Source organism: Hyperolius riggenbachi, chromosome 9 (genome assembly GCF_040937935.1).
Source record: "Hyperolius riggenbachi isolate aHypRig1 chromosome 9, aHypRig1.pri, whole genome shotgun sequence".
Taxonomy (NCBI): domain Eukaryota; kingdom Metazoa; phylum Chordata; class Amphibia; order Anura; family Hyperoliidae; genus Hyperolius; species Hyperolius riggenbachi.
This window is the reverse complement of record NC_090654.1, coordinates 227980510-228001131: the sequence shown is the minus strand read 5'-3', so window position 1 is coordinate 228001131 and position 20622 is coordinate 227980510. Positions and strand designations below refer to the sequence as shown.

Here is a 20622-nt window from a genome sequence, read left to right as displayed (position 1 = left end):
ATCTCTGCTCCATCTGGCAGAATCTGCAAGCGTGGTTTGCGCCGTTATGAACGAGTGATCGTGTAAATGATCATTTACATAATTATGGCAAAATGTGGGTTCTGCCGCGATCGTGTAAACGATCTTTTACACAATTGTTTATTTACGATGGCACAAACAACGCTGGCAGAAAGTTAATGAGGAATCAGAACGATCTTCCACAATTTAATTCAGCATGACGGTCATTCAAAAATGAACGATTGGCGCGGATCGTGAAACATTTAACACATTTTTCGTTAAACAATGTTGCGTGATATCATGGGAAAACATTGTTCATCGTGAAAAATTGAGAAAAATCGATCCGTAGCTATGGGCTTTGAGGGGATGTTAAAGAGAAACTCCAGTAAAAATAATGTAATAAAAAAGTGCTTCATTTTTACAATAATTCTGTATAAATAATTTAGTCAGTGTTTGCCCATTGTAAAATCTTTCCTCTCCCGATTTACATTCTGACATTTATCACATGGTGACATTTTTACTGCTGGCAGGTGATGTCAGTGGAAGCAGCTGCTGCTTGCTTTTTTGGCAGTTGTAAACAGCTGTTATTTCCCACAATGCAACAAGGCTCCCACAGTGTGATGTCAGAACCATGGTCCTGACATCACACTGTGGGAGGGGTTTCACCACATCATCAGCCATACAGAGCCCCCTGATGATCCATTTGTGAAAAGGAAAAGGGAAAGGGGGTATCAGCTACTGAGTGGGATGAAGTTCAATTCTTGGTTACAGTTTCTCTTTAAAAGCAGATGAATAACATGACAGCCAGGAATCTAGCCTTTATCTAGTAGGGGGTGAGCAATGCCAGTCAACAGATACTTCTAAACAGAAGCTCAGAAAAAGAAAAAAAAACAAAACAAGTCTTTTCCACCAGTTCAAGTACAATATAGATACAACGGAAGTTCTGTAGATGTACCTGGTTGTTACAGGCTGCACTTAAAGTTAACATTTGTTTTGCCAGAAATGGTTCTAGCTTTCATGAGGTTATAATGAATTAGAACTTCCAGTGGAGATGCACATAAGTACTCTGCAAAATGTGCAGTGACATAAAAGGGAAGCTGTTAAATCAGTGAATTTAAAAGATAAAGATATAAAAATGGCTAAGCATCAAACGATGTGATGGATGCTACGAAGAATACAAAAACCTATGAGCCAAAACTTTTCAAGGAAGTAGAGCTTATGATTTGGGAGTAATCTAACAATACACTGCTGTGCTGCATACAGTGTTGCCATTGCACAAGGTAGATTCTGAAGCGTCCAGGCAATGGGTACTTCGACCAATGACACAAGCAAGAGTGGGAGATTGGGATGGAATAGGCATGGTACATTGTCACATGAGGTGAGTGAGGCGGAGCAGCAGTGTTCTGGAGCTGGAAAGCGCAGCGGAAAATATCAACTTTATTAGACAAGTATGCAGTTATTCTCCAGCTTTACTTACCTGGGGCTTCTTCCAGCACCTAGAAGTCTCAGTGTCCCTGCCACAGCTCAGGACTTCTCCAGCACCTTACTGTCAGCCTTGTAAGGATTGTCGACTCATCAGGTTAATGGCTTCAGCACATCCCTCCCTGAATCCTGTCAACATGCGCAAAATGCTCCTGGCAGCAATCGCTGCACCTGCACAGAAGACAGCGACCCAGCCGGATCACCTATCCTTACTGAGAGCGGGACACTGGAGAAGGCCAGAGCTGCGGAGAGGGACACAGAGACTTCTAGGGGCTGGAAGAAGCCCAGGTAAGTAAAGCTGCATTTTTTTTCACTTGAAATGCTGGTGAAGGTCAACCAACTGGCACTGTACCCAATGAAACAGACATGACCTTCGTGAAAACCATTGTTTATTGCCAATAAAGCTTTGAAAAATGTGCTATAATGGTTGCTTATTCTGAAAGTTTTTGGACTAGTCAATCTCCTCTTGAGGTATTCTGAATAGCATCTTTATTCCTTACAGAAGCAATCCTTGGAAAGGAGCGATTCAGAGATGTGGGCCAGCTTCCCTACTCACTTGCACACTATTTTGACAGATGGACTAAGCAACTGTCATGCAGTAAATTATTTTAAATATAAACAAAACCCAGAGAATACCCCATGAGGAGATGGACTAGTCCAAAACCTGGCAGATTTCTGCTACCTACTTTAAGCAACAGGAACATGGGAGAAAATAAATTTGCATTGCATTTATTCTGGAATAAATATACTTCTTAAGCCCAGTTCACATCTGCGCTTTATTGCGGATCAGGCCGTACAGATCCAGCCATCTGGATCCGGGAAAACGGTCTGTTTTTACAGCCAGTGTGCTGTAAAACGTCGGTTTTCATTGGTTCCTATTTTGCTGCAAAACCTTCTGTTTCCATTCCGCTGAGTGAAACTGTCAGGAAAATTGGATCCGTCTGCATTATTTTTCCGTTCAGTGGATCGGAAACTGGAACTGTATGGCTGGATGTAAAGTGTACACATGTATTTTAACATTTTCCACGGGTGGTCCTCGTATAATGTAATCATTTTAACCTCATCTTGGACACCACCTAATTTTGATCACATCATCAAAACTTTCAAATGTTCTTCAGACTCTGACAGGCATGAGTTAGAATGCTGACTAGAGGCAGAGAGATTGGCTGCTTGATAGAGCAAAGTTAATAGTCACTCAGAGTAGAGATGGCCCAAACGGTTCGCCGGAGAACTTGTTCGCACGAACTTAGCTGGTTCACTTAGCTAGTTAGCTAGCCCCCCTATACTACATCATTAGGCTAAACTTTGACCCTCTACATCACAGTCAGCAGACACATGGCAGCCAATCAGGCTGCACTCCCTCCTGGAGCCCCTCTTTCCCTTGTAAAAGGCAGTAGCTTCGGCCATGTTCTCGCTCTGTGTCCTGCTGTATTAGTGAGAGAAGGAAGAGACATTGGAGAGATAGGGAAAGCAATAGTTAGGAGGTCTGTTAGCTTGCTCCTTACTGATATTTGTTTATGAAAAGCACCCCAAAACTGCTCTTTAAAGAGCTAATGTTCTTCTGATGTGTTTTTTTTTTGGGGTGTGTGCCACTGACACTGCGTATACAGCCCTGTCTGTCGCAGTTGGCCCTTGCTAATTGCTGTACTGTGCCAGGCCCAGCACACTCAGTGCATACCTTTCACTGCCTCTGTGTGACTGCATTTTGTATAATACCACCAGCAGTCAGGTCAAAAAAGTGTTCAGTACCTCACCTTTATCAAAATGAATGAGGCATGGATCCTGGAGGGCTACTGCCTGCCCGAAGACTAAGTCAGTCCCCACACACAGCATCTCTGCCATGTGACTGCCTGCCCCAAGACTAAGTCAGTCCCCACACAGCATCTCTGTCTGCCGGCCGCTGCTGATGCCCCAAGACTAAGTCAGTCCCCACACGGCATCTCTGTCTGCCCCAAGACTAAGTCAGTCCCCACACAGCATCTCTGTCTGCCGGCCGCTGCTGCCTGCCCCAAGACTAAATCAGTCCCCACACAGCATCTCTGCCTGCAGGCCGCTTGACTGCCTTCTCCGCCACCACCAACAGGGTCCAGGACTCCAGGTGGATTCCTGAATTTGTATGGCCGTGGCTGCTACCAAACCTAAAAATAATTTTTCTGGTACGTGTGCATGCCTAATTTTTCTGGCTGCACTGCATCTGGAACAACAAAACAAAAGGCATGTACATGTGTCAATTCCCCTTCGTAATCATTACCTTGCCATGGTGAAGGGGCTTGCGTATCACAATGAAGCAATGACCGGCTATGAGTGTGTTGGGGGGCACACCTGACCCAAGATAATAAGGTTGTTGCTTCATTGTGGACAGTTCTGTCATTGAGCTACCTCAGAACAACCATATGGGCTTGAAAGCCGCCATCGCCTGCACTCTCACCATCGTGCGCATCAGTCCAGCACAGCCACCACTACACAAACAGCTGTTTGCCGTGCGTTACTCAGTGAGTTTGGTCTGTCAGTGTGAAGCAGTACACTACTTACACTAACTGCTGATCCATGTATACACACGCAAGATGTTTTCAAGCATTTTAGACCTCCAATTTAGCAATGCAATGTGATTTCTGCCTTTTAGGAATTATAACTCTGCTGTGCGGCAAATCCGTAATTTTCCCCAGGGCTTTTGGCATGTATCCCACTCCACCATGTCCCCCTCAAGGTGTTAGACCCTTCGAAACATCTTTTCCATCACTTTTGTGGCCAGAAACAGTGTTTGTAGTTTTTCAAGTTCACCTGGCCATTGAATTCTATTGCGGTTCGAAAAGTTTGCAGGTTCACAAACTTTTTCGGAAATTCAAGTTCGAGGTTCGCAAACCGAAAATCGAAGGTTCAAGCCATCTCTATCTGAGAAACAAAAGAGCGGCTGGGATGTGATTAGGCAAACATATCTTTGTTAACCCAGCAGGATCTGTAGAAATCTCTTCTTGAAGTCTGCTTAAAAACAGACTTTAAAAGGTGCCCATGCACCTAGCGATGTATGGGCAGGCCGACCAAGAGACCGATCTTTTTCTGACCGAATCTAATCAGATCTCAATCCACAGCAAGATTCCTGATTGCTTTTTAGGAAGTAATCTTTAGGGAATCTGCCTTGTGACGCTGTCTCACTCGTCCCCCAAATGTTAAAGTGCCCCTCCCCCATTAAAATACATTACCTTACCTGTCCGCTGCTAGGGTCTAGCCCTTCATCTTCTGCATTTGCGCCCCTTGTGACTATCAACGTATAGCACGTATAGCACATGTGAAGCACGTATAGCACACGTGAAGTCACACACGCGCCACCCATGTGCGCTGGCAGCCAGGTCGGGCGCTAATGCGGAAGCTGGAGGGCTGGATACTAGCGGTGGTAGAGGACAGGTAAGGTATTTAAATGCACCGCTACAGTATCAATTTTGGCTGAATAATCGATTGGCATGTTTGCTGTGGCCCCGATGGCTTCAGAACTCACATCTCTGCTGTGGTGAAATCATCCTATTTTCACTTCAAGAACATGGAAAAAAACAAGTACCTCAGCCCCCCAGAAGACCTGTCAACCGTAGTTCATGCCTTCATTACATCCCGACTGGACTATCGTCATTTTCTCTACACCGGCCTTCCTAACAAGGACTTCTACCGTCTACAGCTGATACAGAATACTGCTGCCAGACTAACCAACCTCGTCACTGCCACATAACACTGGTCCTGCACTGGATTCCTATAAAATGGGAGGATCCTATTCAAATTGGTCTACTGTCATTTAAAGCACTACATAATCTGGGCCCTGGATACATGAAAGAAATGTTGCAGCTGCGTAGCAATGCCTTCAATCTCAGATTCACAGGTCCTAATAATCTAGTCATACCCAGAGTCCACCTGAAAAATGTTGGTCCCAGAGCCTTCTGTCATGCCGCTCCTACATTATGGAACTTCTTACCTGAGCAGTTTAGGACAGCTCCATCTCTGGACTTGTTCAAATCCAGACTTAAAACCCACCTGTTTAGTTAGGCATTTGCAGAAATAAAATTCTGTTGTAATAATACTGCATCCTATTACCAATTACTAAATCTGAGGGAGCCGAAGCCCTTTGAGTCCAAAGGGAAAAAAAGCTACAGAAATGTTATTGTTATTGATTTTCATCAGATTCGATAGTTATTGACTTGAATGATCGGCGACAAAATTAGCAGATATATGGTCACCTTAACCTCCTCAGCGGTAAGCCCGAGCTGAGCTCGGGCTAAGCCGCCGCGGAGGATTTCTCAGCCCCTGGTGGGCCTATTTGCACACTTTTTGCTTTGTTGCACTTTGCTAGCTGTGTGTACAAGCCGATCGCCGCCGCTCTGCGCCGATTCGCCTCGCTAGAGGCCAAGAAAATCAGCAGTAGTGTGAAAGAGCCTTAAGATATTTCACAGTTTTATTTTCAATTTAAATCTACTTTTTACTGTTTTTGCTCAATGACACATTCATTGAAGTATGCCAGCACTAAAATCTATGAACTATTGACCCTGTTTATCTCTTCCCTGCTCTCAGAAGCCATTTTCTGCTAGGAAAGTGTTTTATAGTTATAATTTCTTATCAGTGAGGGTCACACTGTAGTCTGACCCAGTCTTGACTCAGACAGGAACTGCCACTTACATACCTGATGTTTAACTCTTTCAGGCAGAGAAAGAAAAAAGGAACACAGCATAGTTATTTATGTGCTATGCACTGTACATGTCGATCTCTTCATGTCCCATGTCACCTTGGGTATCCTTTAAGAACTCACATAGCACACAAAAGCAACATAAAAGGTTGTTTTTTTAGTATTCTTCCAATATGGACAATAAATAATTAAAACTGCTATAACTTGATAAGACCCGTTAGCGCGTTATTTCTCCTTTAAACTCTTTATACCACTCAGTTGCAGCACAAAATTCTTCAGACAGGCAGATGCCCACTTCCTTGAATGTGTTAATTTACTGCCATTAACTTAAAAGAGTAAACCATCATTTTTCCATAGCTGACAAATGAGTCAATCAGACTCTGTTTGCAAACACATCCAAACTGTAACTCAGATAATTATAATCACATTACTGGAAATAATTGTTGATCTATGAAAGGGGCTGAGGCTTGCAAATGTTCTTTAGAATTGTTTAGCGCGTGCAGAAGGCAGTTACGGACCACTTAGTGGGAGATGTGAAATAAAAACACAAACTGCCGTATTCCAAAATCACCATGAATACGTTTTCTCATCATAATTATGGTTTATTTTCCATTTAATGGGCAGCACGGAGACGCTGTGTTTTTAACGGAAATAATAATTAACATATTCAAGCAACATGAAAATGACTGTTGGTGTCAGAGGAAAAAATAGCGCCACCTCCTGGAAATGTCATGGAAAGTATCCCTTACTGTCAAACACTTACTGCCTGAGAATTCAAAAACAAATGCTATATATAATAAACTTTCTATAGAAATGAAGTCGGAATATTTATATTTAAATAGTGTTTAAAAAGTACATATATCCTCTTGAATGAAAAGGGGAAAAATGTAAGAAAGAAGATGTTGGCAGCTCATCTACAGAGTGTGCAATGGCAAGAAAGGATATGGATATGAAGACAAAAAACACCCAATACAGGTGGGGTCCCCTACTTACATACAGCTTCTGTTCTGAGAGATTGTACGTGTAATGTATTTGTAAGTTGAGACTGTGTTAAACATGTTAAAAAGTGAATGAATGATTTACTTTTGGACAGCTCTGGTTTTGGACATTTAGTATAAACAATGTTTTTTGGTTGTTTTCAATGGGCTTTTAAAGTGTTTTTTTTTCTTGTAAGAGTTTATACAATACGGTAACATTTACCAGAATTGTCAAAAACCAGTACTGCATAATTAGTACCTGGAGACAACTTTGTATCTCTGAAACGTAACTTGATTCGTTTGTAAGTAGGGGACTATCTGTACTGTATTTCAGCACCATAGCGACCCTTCCCCTGCATGCATACTGTATACAGCTCATGCAGACACCTGGGTCAGCACTAGGGGCTTCTTCCCCCTTGAAGTAGCGAACTTACCACCGCCATACTAGTTGGAAGGCATATAGGCAGCTCTCCCTCATCCACTCAAAGAAAAAATGCCCTGCGCTAACTAGCTAGGCTAAAGTCACTTATGCAAAAAATGACACGTGTGATCCTTTTTGTTGGTGCACTTTGGAGCTGCTTCTCACTGGGTGGATTCCAGGTACTGAAGTGTATGGAGACAACAAAAAAAGAAGTGCTCCAATAGTGCATTAAATTTTTTAATGAGGATACACAATATAACATTGCACTTACATTTAGTTTTCTTTAAAATCAGCGTGTAGTGGCCTGCCCACAATCGTAACCCTCTGCGCAGGAAGGAAGGCGCAGGAAGCGCTGAAACTGGTAGTAACATAGAGGCATTTACGTGAGAGGTCACGCCCCCTCCTTATCACCCTGGCAACATCACAGCCAGCGGAACGTGGAACAACAACGTTGCATCACCGGGTCCTGGCCAGACCGCGGCAGAGGGTTATGATCGTGGGCAGGCCACTACATGCTGAATTTTAAAGAAACCTAAATGTAAGTGCAATTTTATATTGCATATCTTCATTAAAAAATTTAATGCACTATTGGAGGGCTTCTTTTTTGTTTTCTCCCTCATCCACTGCCTCTGACTACTTGACTCCCCCAAGACCAGTGTATTTATTTCACATATACTTTACTAAATCTATCCTGTTCTACATTGGACAGATCTCCACTAGTTTATACGTCATTTTTGTACAATCACAATATATTGGTTGTTTAAATGATATTTTTTTTTGGTACTTTTCCGTTAGCCGGGCGTATCCACTAGGTGGCGTTAATTACTAGTCCCCCTCCAGGCTGCCATGGATAGTAGGGAAAGATGTAATTCTGGTGGAGTTTTATCGCCACCTAGTGGATGCACCCGGCTAACGGAAAAGTACCATTGTTTTTACTATTGCACATTATTATTATGTTACACACTGCCCTAGCACTTTCGCCACTGAACCTCCTCTCCTGTGGGGACTCTAACATTGTGCCTGTTGCAGTATAGTTAGAGTGACAGTATACCAATATTTTAGGTATAATGGCCTAAATTCACTAAGATCATGCTGGAGATCATAAGGCAAGAGAAAACTTACCTCCACACAGTGAGAACGTTATCTTATCTCTTCATTCCTTAAGTTACCTCCTCTGTAGTTAAGTTACCTCCTCTGTATTTATTTTCACACGCAACAAATTAACAGCCTGTCTTTAACTTTAGAATTCTGGAGTTATTTTAAAGAGACTCCGTAACAAAAATTGCATCCTGTTTTTTATCATCCTACAAGTTCCAAAAGCTATTCTAATGTGTTCTGGCTTACTGCAGCACTTTCTGCTATCACTATCTCTGTAATAAATCAATGTATCTTTCTCCTGTCAGACTTGTCGGCCTGTGTCTGGAAGGCTGCCAAGTTCTTCAGTGTTGTGGTTCTGCTATGAACTCTCCCTTCCAGGCCCCTCTCTGCACACTGCCTGTGTGATATTTAGGATTAGAGCAGCTTCTCTCTTCTCTCTTATCTTTTACTAGCTGGATAAATCGTCCTCTGAGCTGGCTGGGCTTTCACATACTGAGGAATTACAAACAAGGGCAAAGCTGTTTGCAGGAAGAAAAGAGCAGCCTGAAACTTTAGTGCATGGGGGAAAGAAACACACAAATGATCTCTTGAGATTCAAAAGGAATGCTGTATACAGCCTGCTTGTGTATGGATGTATGTTCTATGTGTGGACATACTGTACATCAACCTACTTCCTGTTTTGGTGGCCATTTTGTTTGTTTACAAACAAACTTTTTAAAACTGTTTTTAACCACTTTTAATGCGGCGAGGAGCGGCGAAATTGTGACAGAGGGTAATAGGAGATGTCCCCTAACGCACTGGTATGTTTACTTTTGAGCGATTTTAACAATACAGATTCTCTTTAAGGGCTGAAACCTTAACTTAAAGACAGAAGAGTTAACTTTAGGTTTGCCTGAGGTAAATGGTTTCCTGAATGCTACATGCCCCACCACCATGGTGATCACTCTAGAAACGTTATTAAAGACAGGAGATAAGCTTAGTGAATTGAGGCCATTGCATGGTATAATACTGTGATGGTACTAATTAGCCTGTTAGTATGCTGCGATTTATAATGCAATTTTATTGCGTTGACTACTTTTGTATGGTATATGAATAAAATGGTTATTACACCCCTTACATACAGTACACCAGTGGGGTTGATGCATAGTTTTTCCTCTCTCTTCATAAAAATAAAAGGGAAAAAATATTATTTGCCAAGACAATTGTACAAAGCCTGAAATAGTTGGAATTCCATGGATTAATTTTCCACTATCCTTTCTAAAACCCTCAAGTACTGCAGAATGAATATGTGCAGTTAAAGCAGGATTGTCAGTCACAAAACCAAATTCTATTTAAACACTGGAGTGTGTTTATAATGCTGCCAGAAATCTCACCCTGCAGTACAGGCTCTACTATCTATTCAGAAATCTCTCTGCTGTTATATTCTTTCAGTTTCTTTTCTGTGCCATCGCTAACCACAGTGAGAGAAAGTAGGCTTGTCATCTCCCCTCCCACCTTTCTGCTTGTACATAGAAATTATTTTTTTTAAAGTATACCACAGCGAAAATCTAAACATGGAATGTATTTTCTTACCATGTATTGAAGTCATACCCAGGGTGTAGGAGGGCCTGCGCATTTGCAGAGACTTATTCAGAGATGGGTAGGTACTACTGAAGAGGACATCATTGGGTAGCGCCTGGTCCAGAAGAGAGGCTCGTGCATTGATGAATACCATCTCTCGCTGACTGCTGTAGATACTCTCATCAGAAAGTGTCCTGTGCAAAGATCGCTTGCTTGTTGGGGTTGTAGGAAAAGATGACTGCAAGAAAACAAAAAACAAAACGTGGCTTTATAGTTCCAGTTTTTAATTGCAGCTGTGCCTATTACAATTGCAGCTGTGACCTGTTTAGTCACTTGATTATTTTCCCCAAACAAAAGACTTACAAATACCATTTTTCCAAAATAAAATTATTTAAAGTGTACCTGAGATGTGCCTTGTTTATACTTACCTGGGGCTTCCTCCAGCCCCATGAGGGCCGTGGCCTCCATTGCCATCATCTTCGGCCAGGTTAGTCGCTGCCAGTAGTGGGCTTCTGCACATGTGTGTTCGGCCCCTTGTCACGCTCCCGTGGCTGAGCATGTGCAGAAGAGCGGCCGGCTGAATTACCGGGCCGGATACCCAGGAGGCATAGTGCAAGAACGGAGGAGGGCAAATAGAATGGTGAGAGGCGCAATGGTTCTAATGGGGCTGGAGGCAGCCCAAGGTAAGTGTAAATAAATGCCATTTTCAAATCTCAGGTTCACTTTAAGCTCAAGTAAACCCAAAACGGAACAAGGAAAAAGTGTCTATAGAGATATCAATATTCCCTCTAAGTACTGACTTTACCTCCCCCTCAGCTGCCCTGAGGTAAAATAAAACAGCAGCCCACAAGGCTGTCAAAAAAAAAAAAAAAAAAAAAAAAAAAAAAAAGACTCCTAACCAGCTAAGGAAGTTTTAGAAATTATCAGCTAAGGAAGTTTAAAAGAGGGATTGTCCGCAACAAAATCAAATTCCATTTACCCACTGCTATGTGTTTAATATGCAGCCTGGAACCTCACTCTGCATTGAAAGCACTCAAATCTATTCAGAAATGTTTCTGTTGTAATCTTAAAGTAAATCTTTTTTTTTATTATTATTAAAAGGCTATATTGAGCAGATTATCAAGTACAACAACATCAGATGCAAGTCAAATAGCATGTCAATTATACAAATGATTTGCATATATAGTCTAATTATCATAAACTATAAAAGATAACAAAACGTACACAGAAGAAAAATAAAAAAGCGGCCGGGGAGCCTGGCCCATAATATAGGACCATTCAACCTGGGAAATGGGGCACAGAGTACCTCCAGCTGAGATCCCAGGGATCAGTCCTTTTCGAAAATCTCCAAACAAATTAAATTGCTCTCCGGACACCGCACATAGAGAAAAAACAAAAAACCCAGCTAAACGACATACAAACTATGTACAACATCCAGAAACGGGAGTCCTGAAGTGTATATAACCCTCATGACTAATTAAAGACTGTATACGCACATGTCCAGGGGAGACTAAAAGTGTCTGTAAGCCCTCCAAAGTTCCCAAATAAGATCAAATCGGGTCATATTGTCGGTACTATAATAATATACTCGATCCATCAACATCATAAGGTCTAGACGTTGGGTAACCAATGCTAGCTCAAGGTCAGTGGATTTCCATTTATAAGCAATAGACCATTGAGCGGCCAGTAACATATCTATATAATGGCCTAAATTTACCTGGGACATCATCATTCTGTGTATACAAAAGGGCCTGGGGAGCAGTTAAAGAAACCAGAAAGCCAAACACATCTTTAGTCATAGATTTCCATGCGTCCCAGAACTGTTGTGCACCAGGGCAATCCCAAAAAACATGCAACAATGTGCCTTCCATGCCACAGGCCCGAAAACAGGCCGATGGGACTGAAGGGTAAATTTTATGTAATTTAGACGGTGTATAATATCAACGAAACAAGATCTTATAAGATGTGTCTTTCACCATATTTGATTTGATCACCCTAGAGACCGTAGTCCAAACAGAAGACCAATCAGTGCAATTATATTGAACACCCAAATCCTGTTCCCAAGCTCTCATATATGACATTTTATCATCATGATCACGTCCCAGCAATAGAGCATAAAGTGATGAAATTAACCCTTTTCTACGAGACAAACCAAAATAAAGTAATTCAAACATAGTGGGGGTCATATACTGGAGATGAGGAAAAAATTGAAGAGAAATAGTGTTTGATTTGGCAAAATCGATATATGCTTCTTCCATGGGGGCGTCTTTACTAAATCTGAGCATATTGAAAGTAATAGGAACATCACTAATCCAAAACCTATTAGCTGTATAGAGACCTTCATCCCTCCACCAGGAAAAAACCTGCGGGTTCCTAAAAGCGGGAACAAACCGAGGGTTACCGAAGATAGAAATCCTGGAGGAGGGAAAAGTCATAAGTTTGTATGCAGAGGCAATAGAAATCCAAAGTTTAGCCAATGACGATACAATCCTATTCCTGCCAGCAAGAATTGTCAAATCCCTCTTAGAGACTATCGTAACTAAAGAATTTAGATGGAAAGGAAAGACTGAGGTAGATTCTAGATGATACCAGGCTGGAGGTTTTGAATCTATATTCCAGTCAAAAATTTGACTAAGCTTGGAGGCTAGATAGTAGTGCCATAAGCTCGGCAAGCCAATACCTCCTTGCAAGGGGGGTCTATAAAGAATCTGTAGACGAACTCTGGCTGGTTTACCGTCCCAAATGAATTTGTTGATTTGTGATTGAATAATAGATAAAGATTTTTTAGTTATAGTTATAGGAAGCATACGAAACAGATACAATAATTTGGGAAGGATAATCATCTTACAGGCGACATTTCTGCCCAGCCATGAAACCTTGTATGTAGACCAGGTCTTCAAAAGTTGTGTAATTTTGATAACTGTATGTGAAAAATTAGTTCCATATAGGTCCCCAAAGCAAGGTGTAAGAAAAATTCCCAAATATTTAAATTTAGTTTGACTCCATTTAAAACCATAAGTAGTATCCAACCATCTAATCATGCGTGATTAGGAAGGGCTGTGGATTTAGAAGAATGGTTTTAACCTTAAAGAGAATCTGTACTCTAATATTCTAAGTATAAAAAGCACACCATTCTATTCATTATGTTCCCCTGTGCCCCTCTGTGCTGTTTCTGTCACTCCCTGCTACAATCCTGGCTTGTAAGTTTTAGACAGTGTTTACAAACAAATGACTGGCTTCTAACCAGAGTATCATAGGCTGAGAACAGCTTACTGTGTGATTCATGCAGAACTTGGAGGGGGTGTGTAAAGCTTCTGCCAATGACAAGCAGTGCTGCACATTCCACACATTCCAGCCTCTTGCCGACAGACACGACAGAGGAAAGAAGATAAGATTTATTACAGAGATAGTGCAACTAGAAAAGGTTGCAGTAAGACAGACCACATCAGAACAGGTATAGGAACTTATAGAATAGAAAAAATAAGGCTCAAAATTTTGTTACAGAGTCTCTTTAAGCCCCGAAAAATTTGCAAAAGTCTCTAAAAATTGAAAAGATTTGGTAAAGAGGATAATTGTCTAGTCAAGAACAGGAGAACATCGTCAGCATACAAAGACAACTTAATATTATCAACACCATATCCATAAATATCGGGATGTCGTCTAATCGCCACCGCCAAGGGCTCTAAAGCAAGAGCGAACGGCAGTGGAGAGAGAGGACACCCCTGACGGGTGCCTCGTTTAAGTATCTTAAAGTAAATCTTATCTCAGTCAGCCTGGCTCTATTTTTGCCATTGCCAATGAGAAGGAAGAGTGTCATCACCACTCCCACATTCCCGCTCCTCACGGATTGGCTGAGGGTAGTTCAGTGAGCTGCAGAAATTTGATCTATGCTGTGCTCACAGGTTTACAAAGCAAGCTGGCAATGACAGTGCAGTTTCTAGGAGGAAAAAAAGTAAGGGAGGAAATTACGTCAGTATTGGCTTCAGTCAGAGGGAATCAAGATCGCAAATTCCAGGAACAGAAATCTCTTTATTTACTATATAAAATGCATAGAAAATAAAACATGGACAGTACAATCCATCTGTTATGCAAGTAGAACAAGTAGTTATCTACTTATATATGGTCTTTTTTTTCCTGGGATAGTATGGCTGTCCCTGCTGCTTTAAGAATATGTAACATGACCAACATTTTGCAGTCAAGAGTGGTGGCTGGAACAGTGATGTAGAGTGATGGGAAACAGATGGCCATAATGTCATGCCCCAGGACTGTGATGTGGAGAAGGCTTCTGGGTAGCTGAGCTCTTCCCACTGTATGAGGAAGAGTGGAGTTAATCTTTAGAAAAAAAGAACTCTGGCTAATCCAATTGGGTAAATTGCAATTTCGACCCATTTAAAAATACAACCATATCAACAGTAGAATATTTGGTTTACAGAATGTCCTTAAAGAGACTCTGTAACATTCAAAAGATCCCCTGGGGGGTACTCACCTCGGGTGGGGGAAGCCTCCGGATCCTAATGAGGCTTCCCACGCCGTCCCCTGTCCCACGGGGGTCTCTCCGCAGCCCTCCGAACAGCCGGCGACTGTGCCGACTGTCATTTCAATATTTACCTTTGCTGGCTCCAGCGGGGGCGCTGTGGCGGCTTTCCATTCCGAACTACACGGAAATACCCGATCTCATTCGGGTCCGCTCTACTGCGCAGGCAACTTGCGCCTGCGCAGTAGAGCGGACCCGACGGCGATCGGGTATTTCCGTGTAGTTCGGAGCCGACAGCCGTCAGAGCGCCTGCGCAGGAGCCAGGAAGGTAAATAATGACGTCACCGCTGCCCGGACTCCACGGAGGGCTGCAGCGAGACCCCTGACGGATGGAGGACGGCGTGGGAAGCCTCATTAGGATCCGGAGGCTTCCCCCACCCGAGGTGAGTACCCCCCAGGGGATCTTTTTATGTTACAGTTCCTCTTTAAAGGAATACTATCGATTCACATATTTTTTTCAATTGACACAGGAATTGTTTGGGAAGTGCTGCTAAGTACTGGTGTATACATTTTAGTAGCAACTTCTTTGTTTACTGTTATCAAAATACATTCAAACTTTACTGACGCCAAAACTGAAGGCTGACTTGAGCCATGAGGAGAGGGGAAATTCCCCTCACACTTGATCAGTTAACTCTATGTGTAGCTCTGTGTGTGACAGAGAAGAGAGCTCCCAACAGCTGCAGCTCCTGTGTCCTGTGTTTCTGACTGACGTGTCTGAAGAGAGCAGAGGAAATGTAACTAATTGTCACAGCTTTTTCATACTGTTTTCGCTTTCAGAGTTTGATATGTTTGATATTTACTTTCTGTAGTTTGATATGCAACTCTGGCTGTGCATTGAAGCAGACACCCCTTCTGCAATTGATTTGTCCCAATATAGCTACATCCTACCCTCAATAAATTACAGCTTTTGCCTCTGATATTTAACATGAAAAGTAGGAAAATGTTTACACAGCTACTTAGACATTATTTGCACACTGTCATTTTTGAACACTTGGGTATCGATCGTATTCCTTTAAGATCCCTTCTTTCAAATGTAGTTTAGGGAATGAAAGGTCATAGCATAACAACCCTGTGCATTACATTTGCAAAGCGAGTTTTAAGGGAGTTTATTTGTACAAGTTCTTGTGATGGGGCTAATCTGTTAGAACAGTGGGGAACGTCTAACTATACTTCTGCTGAAGTCTCTTTTCAGAAGGCATAAAGCATTTTTTTTTTAATGACCTGTCAGGGAAACTGATAAATGTATCCCCAATCTGTATGCCACTAACAGTTGCACATTAAAATGGGAACTAGTGAGGGGTGTCGGAGGGTCGGTGAAGCTCTCAAAGCAGCAAGTATCAGGTATAACTTTGTTAAATCATTATCTTATAACTGTGTTGATCAGGGAGCAATTTGTGGGATTTACTTGATTTGTCCTTTAAATACTAAAAAGCATATAAACATGAACTGCGAATAACTCAACTGAGGCTGTGCAATAGACAAGAATTTGGGTGGCAGAGAGTACAAAGGAATTGATGCTGTGAAGAGATTACATCAAAGCACTATTTTAAGACAAACAGCACAGACAGAAAATAGTGCAAAGCATTACACGTAAGCTCAGAACAGAAAAAGACTGCTGACATCTTGACATAACCTGCTATTTTCCAACACTTTTTGGCTTTAAACACAGAGGGGGAACCTTGTGCACTGTCGTCATGGAAACTGTGTGCCCTGGATGAACCATTATATGGAGCCGAGAACGCTATGGGGGATTTTGTTCTTACAGTGTATTGCAAAGTCTGCGTGATTAGAGCCACAGGAGATACGTTGTGACTTCAGAACTTGGACAGCATCGTGTAGTTCAGGGAAAGGTAAACAGCGTCAGAGGTACAGCTGCTCCTTTCAAAGAGAGCTCCATGAGCTCGCCAATGAGACAAAAAGGACAGCTGGCCCTTGCTTATCACCCTAACCTAGGACTATTGCCTAAAGCAAAGCTGTCACTGTTTGAAACTAATTTACCACTTAGTATATGGTGTGTACGCATGCATCTTCACGTTTGTCACAAAGAACCCGTGAAATATGGAATTTGCGCATAGCATAACAGAGACCCAACAAGGCTGACAGTAACACTTGATCTCACCCACCTATAGTCATTAGCCTTGCCCACTTCCAGCTTTCTAAGCTTTACATCTTGCTTATGAACACGGTTATGGGCCAAATGCAATTCTTCACAAGGATACAAAACAGCCACTTAAAGTGAACCTCCAGACTAAAAATCTACTCAGCAGCACTGAAAAGGCTTAGTGTTTCTTTAATAGTTTAAAAGCATCAGAACTATTTTTCTTATCCAAGCTTTATTTTTAGCTGCATAGAAGCTAAGCTCCGCCCCATCAAAGAAAACTGCCCGGGCACCCCCCCCCCCCCCCCCATACTGTACAAAGCATGATGGGATTTCTGATGCTGCTGTTCTCATTGCCTATCAACTGGGAGGGGTGATCAGGACACAGGACAGTCCCTGTCACCTCCTTTCAACCAAAAAATGGCTGCCACCATGAAAAAGATGGCTGCCTCATGAAATCAAACATTTGCCTGTTCTTTTAAAACAGGGTGGGTAAGAGATTATATTACCTATCTACTTTAATTAACATAACTAATTAACTTAATGACATTATGTTTGTTTAAGCTGAAGTTCCTCTTTAAGAGTAACTTGTAAGTATTTAGTAAATGACCAAGGCCAGATAGTCAAAGGCGGTGCTCCCCTGTTCATTGGCTCGTTAAAACCATACAGTACAAAACGTTTATCTTCGTGTTTAAACTTGCTCCAGCGGTTTTCCTTTATGGAATCCAGATTGTTTTCAAGCAAGGTAAAGGATCTTGTCTAGTTCAAGATTAGGGCAAAAGCAAACTACCACCCTAAGGATGCACTGGAAATGCTGGACCTAAAAATCTGGGCTTTATTTGAAACACCATCCTGGCAGTGAGATCCTAGTGGTGTGGGTGCCAATGGGGAGACTGTCACAGCACAAAGAGTGCCTGAAGCTTACCAACATGAAAGCCAGCACCAATCACATAAATTCTATATGCCAATGGGGAGACTGTCACATCACAATGAGAACTTGGCTGACGCTTGCCCGCATAAAAGTCAACACCCATCACAGAAATTCTAAAGGTAAAGAGCCCAGAGAGGGGAAAAAAGACTGCCTATAGACAGTGAGCACCTGCTATTACTATATACACTTCGTTATTTTTCAAACAAATTTCCCTTGAAAGTGCTCCCGATCTGATTTTCACCTTGTGTCACTACTTAAATCTAAGTGAGAGCTTGGAGCAGTATCCTAACTTACTACATTAAGAGTCCATCTCCACAGCCTTCTCTAAAATTCACTTGGGCTTTTTTGTCTACTTGACTCTCAAAACAAGGCTTGGGAGGTGACACTAATGGCATAAAGGATTAAGGCGAAGCATTACTACAGACCTGGACCTAGATTCCGGACTTCTGCAAAAACATTGTGAGATATGTATAGGTACCTGTATGTCACCTGCATTACAGAGTTGATTAGTTACAAATGGCAACTGCTGGCAAGTCAAGTTAATTTGTTACCTAAAAGAACATGCACACCAGACAAAAGATGCTTTTTAAATGCAATGCTTATTATTGAAATAGAAAACTTGTACATAAACCCCGATAAACGGGCAGGATCATGGAGGACGCCGCCCTGCATGATCGCATCTGTTGCCTATCTGCTGTTTGCCTGTTTGGACTTTTATTGCCCGTGATCAAGAGGCTCAAATTGCCTCGAAACAGCGCTGCTGTTGGGTAAATTCTGACTTTCCTCCATCTCTGTGTTTGTCAGGATATTGTAACATTGTGTCATTGCTTATTGTTCAGTTAAAATTGTGCTAATATGTATATGTTTGTATCCTGCCCGTTTATCGGGGTTTATGTACAAGTTTTCTATTTCAATAATAAGCATTGCATTTAAAAAGCATCTTTTGTCTGGTGTGCATGTTCTTTTAGGTAACATTTATGTATTTTTACAACATTGCACCCTGCGTGATTATGCATTGGTCTATATAGTTTGATGGTCTATTTATATGGGTGTGCAGACCCTAATGTACATATAAGTCAAGTTAATTTGCCATTGCAGTGCTGGGAAGAAGACTGTTCTAAAGGTAAGAGACCAGTGGCAATTTTAGGATAAGTAAACAACCTTTTTACCTCCAGAGCAAAAATGATCCATAGCACACACTCCCTGGAAGATGCCTGTGGAGAAGTTAAAAAGCACCAAACGTAGCCGTGTCTTCTATAAGACACCAGCACGCTGCATGTCGGCTATGAAGCAGAAATCAAGTGCTGCTAAATTGTTGAGTGTTTATGTAAAGCTGACATTTGCAGCACTTTACATACATAATCAAAGATGCATGTAAAATCAACAGAAAAAGAAATCGAGAATTTGTGATAAGAGCATAATTTTGATTAAACAAAAGTTAGGTTAAGGCCAAAAAAAGTGGATGCAACTATTCCTTTCTGGTTTGCCATGACATATGTATATCTACTAGAAAAGGTTGAAGTTGTTTTAGTAATACAAATGAAGCTGGTATGCTCACTGATTAATCTTGCTCCAGCTGCCGCAGATTGAGTTGTGTTACATTAACTTTACACCTCTGATCAATTGGCTAGTGTCTCAGTGAAGGTATGGATGCCTCATGAGATTTAGGCATTTTATCTGTAGTTGTTCTCCTGTGTGTTTAGTTATTGGAGAAATGTGTGAGATGACTGGTGCTCTTCCTCCATCTTTTACTATATTACAAAAAAATCACTATCACACAGTGTAATTATACAGAGGGTTGTATTTACAAAGGACTTTTAAAGGCACCCCTCCTCCCCTTACAACCCCCCCCCCCACACACACACACACACATACTTTCTATAACAAAAGATGACTGACATGGTGTGTACCTACCTTTAGTGACTTTTCTGATCCAGGAGGTGGAATTTCCAGGTCAATGAGCTTCTTCAATTCATCCTGAACTGTAGACACCCTCTTCGGGGATGCCTGGAGATCCCTGATCGACGCTCGAAGCCGGGTGGGTGGCATCTCTACGCAATCGATCTGGTGCCGTCTTTCATTGAAAGAAACAGAGATGAAAATCAGGAAGGCAACACTCAAACGCAACAAAACACACACTGATGATGGGCAGCATTATTTATCACCAGGAGCTGATAAAAGTGATGAAAGAAGCAGAGGAAGCAGAAGATGCACTTTTAGCATGACCACCTAGCACTCATGCGTCAATACCTGTTAAGGGAAGAAACCTGGACTCAACCTTCTTTTTATGTGTTACAAACAGAGACATATAAAAGGGGTTTTGGCAGGAAACAAAGCTGCAAATTTAAAGACATGCAACAAAATCTATAAAGATATGCGGACTGGTAATAGCACAAAAATTTGTACTGGTGCTCCAAATGTGTACAGTACAAAACTTCAGAAGGATTTGCCAAGCCAACATGACATTGCTTTTTACGATTTGACAACAGAACAGAAAGGGCTCTTACTTTCTTGAATCCATAAAACCCACAGAGTTTATAGTCCCTTCAGGTTTTTTCCATCCAATCAGGTACTTGCTGGTAGCCCCCTGGCGAGGGTAGAAAGTCCTAGGACCAGAAGGGGAGGAGGAGGAAGAGGAGAAAGAAGGTGCGAGCTGTGGGGAAGTGGCAGAGTGAGACTCTTCCTTGGGTGAACTTCTGGCACTAGTGAAAACAACGGGACTTCCTGAGTGCCGAGAGCTCATGGTGCTGGGGGAGAATGAGAGAAAGCTAATCTTAATTGCTGTTTTCCACCCACTTTGTAGATAATTTACACCATATCCAGGATTTGAGTCATGGTTTGCCACAAAAATAGAAAAATAC

The 20622-nt window shown here is 41.9% G+C and overlaps 1 protein-coding gene across 5 annotated transcripts in view; it reads right to left on the bottom strand.

The window, feature by feature from the left end:
- SIPA1L1 (signal induced proliferation associated 1 like 1) overlaps positions 1–20622 on the bottom strand; it is a 370713-nt gene that overhangs the window by 14901 nt on the left and 335190 nt on the right. For 4 of the 5 annotated variants that reach the window (XM_068254095.1, XM_068254094.1, XM_068254096.1 and 1 more), the window contains 3 exons: positions 20269–20508; positions 19676–19835; positions 10211–10436 (listed from right to left, as the gene is read on the bottom strand). In XM_068254095.1, coding sequence (XP_068110196.1) covers positions 10211–10436; positions 19676–19835; positions 20269–20508 — 626 coding nt within the window. The remainder of the gene's footprint in view (positions 1–10210; positions 10437–19675; positions 19836–20268; positions 20509–20622) is intronic. The other variant, XM_068254098.1, reaches the window with a different exon arrangement.